This window comes from Electrophorus electricus, chromosome 17 (genome assembly GCF_041902795.1).
Source record: "Electrophorus electricus isolate QZ-2024a chromosome 17, ASM4190279v1, whole genome shotgun sequence".
NCBI classification, from domain to species: Eukaryota; Metazoa; Chordata; class Actinopteri; order Gymnotiformes; family Gymnotidae; genus Electrophorus; species Electrophorus electricus.
In genome coordinates, this window is record NC_137513.1 from 852,055 (window position 1) to 859,943 (window position 7,889).

The 7,889-nt window shown below is 44.7% G+C and overlaps 1 protein-coding gene across 1 annotated transcript; it reads right to left on the reverse strand.

Moving 5' to 3' along the window:
* Positions 1 to 1,442: 1,442 nt before the first annotated feature.
* Positions 1,443 to 7,680, reverse strand: ywhag2 (3-monooxygenase/tryptophan 5-monooxygenase activation protein, gamma polypeptide 2). The gene is made up of 2 exons (XM_027026418.3): positions 7,452 to 7,680; positions 1,443 to 3,156 (listed from the first exon to the last, which is right to left on the reverse strand). Exons 1-2 carry the CDS (start codon positions 7,536 to 7,538, stop codon positions 2,500 to 2,502), a joined length of 744 nt encoding a protein of 247 aa, XP_026882219.1. The 5' UTR covers positions 7,539 to 7,680; the 3' UTR covers positions 1,443 to 2,499.
* Between the last annotated feature and the right edge of the window lie 209 nt (positions 7,681 to 7,889).

The window sequence follows — 7,889 nt, forward strand, 5'->3', positions numbered from 1 at the left end:
ACAGAGAGATTCACCTCGCGTGGCTGGGTGTGGGTCGCTAGAAGATCCTGCATGCTGACTGCTGGCAGATCCAGAAGTTAACGTCAAAATATTCAGAGGATCAGTCACTATTATGATTTGAAATAACAACATAATTTCAAATTGATTGGGTTAAAAAATATCTGGGAAAACTATCCCCATTACACACCTCTTTAAAAACAAATGGAGGCTTTAGTAATTCATGCCAAATCTGTACTGTTTACAAGCTTTGTTGTGAGTACATTTCTGAATGACAAAGTCAGTGTCTGTTCTAGGTAGGAGTTCCTGATTCATATGAGGTGACAGTCCGGATGTTTCCGGCTGTTAGCTGGACTGCACCTCACATTATAGATAAAACCACTACGTGGAGTTGCACTTTTAAGCAACTCTGCTACTCTGAATTAGGTTACTCTGTGACTGCTGGGTTTGTCCGAGGTGTAAATCTCCTGCTGTGTACTGGTCAAGGTTATTATCAGAATGAATCATCGTGTCAGTGCAGATCGTTGGACTGACTGATGCGGTTCAGAACATTAAACTCGTATGTATCAGGTCTTTGTTCTGAACTGGACACAAGCCCATGTTTGTCCTTTATGAGTGTTGTACCAAGCGTAAAGGGACACAGGATGAGGTGTCGATGGGTAGATGAAGGAGAGAGGACACAGGACGAGGTGTTGATGGGTAGATGAAGGACAGAGGACACAGGACGAGGTGTTGATGGGTAGATGAAGGACAGAGGACACAGGACGAGGTGTTGATGGGTAGATGGGGGACAGAGGACACAGGACGAGGTGTTGATGGGTAGATGAAGGACAGAGGACACAGGACGAGGTGTTGATGGGTAGATGAAGGACAGAGGACACTGGACAAGGTGTTGAATGGCAGGTGGGGGACGCAGGACGAACATGATGTCCCTTGGTTGCAGAAGAGCTCGGTTAAAAGTGCAGGTTCACAGCGGTGAGGAGAAAAGTGAACGAATCAGAACACGAAAACAACACACAGCATTACACACCAACATACAGGCAACAGGACCACTTCCATTATTTGTTTTGTGGGTTTGTTTGTTTGTTTATTTGTTTTTGTTTGTTTTTTCATGTTTGTTCTTATTTTGGCTCTTGTGTATCTGCTCCATAATTATTCACATTCAGGATATTTGTCACCCAGGAGACAGTTAAATGTCTTACAAAGAAACAAAAACAAAACAACAACAACAAAATGTTTCCAAACACAAGTTCTGGTCCATATTATGATCTTGTGTTCGAAACCAAACATGGTTCATTGTGCATAACAAAAGCACTCCAAACTCATTGAGCGGAAACGTTGTTAAACAGGGTCATGACTGCAGTTTACCAAGAAAAACACATACACAGTTAAGCGTGTCTGAAATGTCTATCTAAAGAAATAAACATCTCGTGTCACAACAGCAATGGCCATAACAGTTCAATTTATTGTTTAACAATCACAATTTTGGTATAGCAAATCAAAACAAAATGCTAAATTATAAGTAATCAATATGAAGCCTGATTACTCAATCATAGGAATACATAACATTCAAGGTATAAGTTAATAAAGTCAAGCTATTGTGTAAATACATCACCAGCATGCACAATATTGAATCATCGATAGTATCGTAATTATCTTACACTGACAAAACAGTATAGTTGGCAAGTGCAAAAATAAATTAACACAGAAGTAAACCACAAACTTTGAAGCTGAAATATTTTTTCTTATTTTCTATTTTTTGTGTAACAGATAAATCTCTGCCTCTCCTCTCGTCTGACCTTAAACATAGTCTATGGTTCCAGTAACAGAATGTAATGACTTCAAGATCACGTGGTTTTTTAAATATTGTACACGTTGAGTATCTGAGAGCCCACAGGTTCAGCAGTCCGTATGGTTACATCGAATGCCAAACATTACCATGTTCACTTTATTTCACTGTTTCCGCCAGCACAAACTTAACAAATTTACCTCGTCCATGTTGATCTTAAAATTTTGAGCCTAATACTGGAACCATTTACGACTGTTTTGCAAACATCTCATTCGAGTGGGTGTGTTTTTTTTTTCTTTTTCTCAGCTTACTGTCTTTCTCAAATGCTTGTCTACTACCCCACAACATAAATAAGCAGCTTCCTGTGAACTACATCAGTCTCTATGCCAGTGTGCGGCTGCCATTCCAGACCAACAGCGACCCCTGCTGGCCGACTGACACACTTTCAGTGGTTTTTGGCGAATGTCAAAGAGAACCAAGAAGACAGAGGCCTGTTCAGCTGTATATATTCTGCATATAGTCAAACTAAGACTTCAGCCCCCCGCCCACACCCTCCCTTTTCTTCACCCTCGATATTTTTTTCTTTTAACTCGTGGAAAAATAAACAACTGTTGATGCAGGGGGAACCATGGCCGAACTGCTGCCAAAGTCCACCAGCCCGTTGGTTTAGTATTTTTTAAATCGCGCTTCTTCCCGAGTCGGGCTGTCGCTCTTTAGTTGTTGCCCTCGCCTCCCTCGTCGTCCTGCTGGTCGCTCGTCCAGAGCGTCAGGTTGTCTCGCAGAAGCTGCATGATGAGGGTGGAGTCTTTGTAGGAGTCTTCGTTCAGGGTGTCCAGCTCGGCGATGGCGTCGTCGAAGGCCGTCTTGGCCAGGTGGCAGGCCTGCTCGGGTGCGTTCTGGATCTCGTAGTAGAAGACGGAGTAGTTGAGCGCCAGGCCCAGGCGGATGGGGTGCGTGGGCTGCATGTGCTCTTTGCTGATCTCGTGCGCCTCGCTGTAGGCCTTCTCCGAGGACTCCACCACTGTGGAGCGCTTCTCGCCCGTGGCCACCTCCGCCAGGTAGCGGTAGTAATCCCCCTTCATCTTCAGGTAGAACACCTTGCTCTCATGCTGGGCATCACCGCAGTTCTTGATCAGGAAGTTGTCGAGCAGGTTCAGCACGTCCTGGCACACGGCCTCCAGCTCCTTCTCGATCTTCTCACGGTAGGCTCGCACCATTTCGATCTTCTTTTCATTGCCGTCCGCCGAGGTCTTCTGCTCAATGCTGGAGATGACCCTCCAAGAAGAACGCCGAGCACCAACGACGTTCTTGTAGGCCACAGACAGGAGGTTCCTCTCCTCGTTGGACAAAGCTTCATTCAGCTCCGTCACCTGTAAAACAAAGACGCTGGTTACAGATAAAGGCATTGCATCACCAACCTGATGACATCACCGCTGTTTTCATTCTTCCTTTCAAAGTACATGAATTGTGGATTTTACATAGATGCAGTACCACTAACACATCATTACCAAGACGTTACTAATGAATATGCATGACGTGAGGGGAAGAGCAAGCGTTTTCCCAGCCATGATTGGTCCTTGTTGCGTTGCGTTAATGTCCACATGGCTTTGTCAGCTCTCTCAGTACAGCTGTGTAGCCACAGAGACGAGCAAGAACTGAGGGCCTGGTGATGATTCTAGTTTCCATGGCAATCATCTCATCATCTTGAACAGTGGTCCAACTCTGACTGCAAGAAAGTCGCTACCGAGCAACCGAGCAATACTACTAGAGCAGAGGAGACTCAGCTATACTGGGGATGGGGGAAGGGTGGTAGGATCCTGTGTGTGTGTGTGTGTGTGTGTGTGTGTGTGTGTGTGTGTGTGTGTGTGTGTGTGTGCGCGCGCGCATGTGTGTGCGTTCCCACGGACAGTCGTGGGCAGCTGCACTGTAAGTTAAGACGCTAACTGGCTGGCACATCACCTGTTACTGTGGTCTTCTCACTCATCCCACTCTTATACTGCACCATGATTCTCCCGTCACTGCTAAGTTTCAACATAATACCACAAAGGAAGACCTTGTCGTGGTTACATAACACATGGTACACTAAAATATCGGCACAGCTCACTGAGCGATGGTGACAGAACGGATCTGAAGCCTGGCTGATGCACGCTGCTTGTCTGTGCTACGGTTACACGAGAACAGCACAGGTGTGTAAGTGATTATTACTGCGTGTGCTGAGACTTGTGGCTATTACGCTATGGTTACGGCTGCCTACAAGCGGTGCAGATACGTAACAGTAAAGAACGTTCATGAGCACATAGTATATTCTCAGTACAACTACACAAAGGTTAACGTCATGTTAATGAATTATTTTGCATGCAACTGTTACACATTATAAATTTTCCAGTGATGAGTCTTAGATCAAAAATACCTCCATTGTTGAAAAATGTAAAAAAGAAATGTCAAAGGGGAAAGACAATAAGGACATGAGAACAGTAAGAAACCATTCCATGTTTCAAGAAAAAACAGGAACCTGAATGAATATGAAAATGATGTGCAGGAATAAATGCACATACACTTCTGTCATCCCAGACCTTCTTCTTCTCCATGTCAGAGGCATGCTACTGGGGGTCAGAGATGACGGGCATGATTTGCTTTATGCCTAAGAGCTTTCTCCCCTAGTGCAATTTAAGATAATAGTTGTATAACAGCTCGTCTCCTTCTCCATTAATCCAGTGTACCAGCACAGCCCGTAAGCTTTCACCAGTAACCCTCAAGATAACAGTGCTTTCATATACGGGACTAATGCTGAGTGTGTAACGGCTTTTACACACCACTGAGACGGAGTGCGTGATGGATGTCTGAGTGCAAAAGTGGTATTACTGTTCTTACTGCCATCAGCCCAATCTGACCAACACTGTCCAATGTACTACTTTACATATTTTATCATCTATCAGACTGTTCCACCTATTGTATAAGCAGTTCTCTTGTTGGGGGAGGTTTTGAACACAAGTCTCCTGGTAATAAAACAGGGAAGGGTTTACTGAGCACAGGTCATGTGACCACATCACACTGCTCCTGAATGGCAGGGGAGTGTTAGCAGGAAAACCCTACGTGCCAGATTTTGTCCTGACATATGTACAGAGTTCCTGTTGCAGAGTGGGCGGTTCATCCCAGAGAGAGGGATCGGCCATTGGGAGGGTTTGCATCCGGCAGCAACCGTGTGCACGGCAACCACTGGAGAAGCAGCACTGAGTCTCGGTCCTTTTGCACACACGCAGGTGAGGATGCAAACTACAGCTATGATGTCCTAAAACAGGCAACAGACTGACTTCACAGGAACTGATCAACTGGGCCTTGAGCTTCTCTATGATTCATTGTCATCAGTGGTAGAAAATGTCACCCCATTCACTGGAATTTCAGAATGTCAATGATGTAAAAATCAATGTTTTCATTAAAAACCCATAAACCTGTCATCATATGTGCTCTGACAGTTTAACTAAGCTACAGGCTGACAGAAGCACACACATTTTACACTCAGCTACTGGTGATCCCTTTTGGAGGGGTTCATTTTTTGCTATTACTGTCAATTAATTGTGCTAAATTTGTATTTACATTCATCCAAATACTTTAAAAAGACTATTCTGGATAGATATATTTTGACCTTTGCAACATAAAGAAAACATGCAGGCCACATTACTGCTACTGATGTTGTGTCCAGTAGTGTTGTGGATATATTGTTGTGTCACGGAGGGTTGTAGCTGTAATGTCGTGTCCAGTAGAGGTGTGGATACAGTGTTGTGTCCAGTAGAGTTGTAGCTGTAATGCTGTGTCCAGTAGTGTTATCAATGATACAAAACACTGTGTACAATGAACTGTATGAAGCAAAGAGTTCACTATACACTACAGCTATTCTACAGGACCAGGTCATATTTTACACACACACACACACACACACAAAGAAGATTCCAGAGGTAGAAATAGTAAAAAAAATTGCAGTTTAGTACATGAGGTTTCTGGAGAAAAATGGGAACAGGACATTTCATACAGATGTCCTGCTTGTACAGATGAAGAAGGACAAATAACTGTTTAAAAGCACAGTAATGTTTCTGTTTTCAATAGAAGGATCAGCTGGTATTTCTCTTAGTATGAATCTGTGCTAATTAGCTCACGGTCTGGATATGCACACAGCATGTCCTTCAGTCTCGCTGTACAGGAGTGGCAATGGTTGGTTGCTTCGCTTGTATTTGTGATAATCTGACCTCAGCACTGCTGCTGGCAGACACATTAGCCATGAGCAGACATGGAAATATTGATTACTAGATTACTAGATCTGATGATCCTTTAAACAGTGTGGAATCAGTTCAGAGGTTCATTGGATTGTAAGGTGAAATGTAACTTAATTTTATTATTAGTGTATATTGGTCCCATAAAACTAACATTTCCTGCATATTGAGGACAGTAATTGCTGAGACGTGCTGGACTCTGAGCATCTGAGGAACAGGGAAAAAACACACTACAGATAAAGAGGCATGATGTCAACGCTTAACAAGGCAGTGTGGGGGGGCATCTTTGGCCTGTGTGGTAATGACACCAGTGTCATTCACTGAACGCATGCAATGCAAAGATCAAATTAAAATTCATGCCCGTGCCATTTCTTGCCTGAATAAAACTCATGGAGGATGACAGCAAAAGGGTTGTTTGTGTAGATATTTCTTCACCTGATACTATACACTTAAATGGTCTGGCTTCACATATCGCTTAATGCATTTATTAAGGTCATTCAAAAAGTAACCTCCTTCACATGTATTTCACAAAAAACATACAATTTATGTGACATAAACCAATCATCTCAGTGTACGTTTCATGATACAAGATTGTGTGTTTGCAAGATAATCTAAGATTAAATAAGGACATTGATGAAAACAGAGTGCAATAACCAATCTGTGTCCGGCCGCCACTGCAATATGACAACGATGGAACATTCTGGAAGGAATTCTACTGCCTCCAACGTTTGTTTAGAGGAAAAATAGCTCGCATTTGTGGGGAAAACGTTCAAAGACATGAATAAAGTGGTGGCGGTGATTTAAAACCCGCGTTGTGGCAACGCCTTTGGTCCTCAGGACAGAATGGGTTTTTAGATGTCTCTTTTGTCTGGCCAGTGGCCAGATGTGACTACTTACACGTTTCCTCGGGCTTCATTTCTTTTTTTACCGCTGCAACCTTCTCTCAAATGACAACGAATGAATGAGACGCCAAACAATAAGCAAGAGAGGAGAGCCGCGATTTTACAGCGACAGAAGCGCGTTTTTCTGTAGGTGTGGAGGTCACTGATTTCGCGACATGCGCTCGCGCCTCATTCATTGTACCGCGAGCTGGGCTACGGCACGAGGCACCGCCCAAGGAGCGCACGCTCTACAGCCAGCCGGGTTGGTGCGTAAATCTGAAACAGTTCGTACGGCTCAGTATGTAAAAGGTGCCTCTCTGTCATTCCCAGCACACCCATACACCACACGCACCATATCAACCTCCCCGTATGCACCAGCCCCTGAACGTCCACGCAAACATGTGTGGTATCAGATAAAACCCAGATGTTCTAAGACCTTTTCTGGTGACCCAGTACAACAAACCGTGTAATACGGAAAAGGACGTGATCACCTCTAGAATAAAGGAACGACCGACTTACCGACTTCATAGCGGCTGCCATGTCGTCGTATCTCTCTGCCTGCTCAGCTAGTCGGGCTTTCTGAACCAGCTGCTCGCGGTCAACCATGGTCGTTGGGCTGCTTACAGTGTCACAGACTTTCTGTGTGAAATTCTGATGTTCTGCTTTCTGCTCAGTGTAATTCAGTGAACGCGCACCGCTCTGCAGCTGTTCCTCGCTATCTGCGCTCGTGCCGACGGGACACCCTTGCCCCCTCCCACCGAGTTGCCCCCTCCCCACGCTCGAGGACTACGTCAGCATTCTAAAAAGGTGGGTGCCTTGCTCGTGATGTAACAGTCCTTATAAGGGTGCTCACGAGCGCACGAGCCATGATAACGAGTCAGATGGGGTCGGAAGGAACCGGTCCCGAGCGTTTTGGTCCAAGCACATCTCCAAACGCCGCCCGCGCGTTCGTATGGG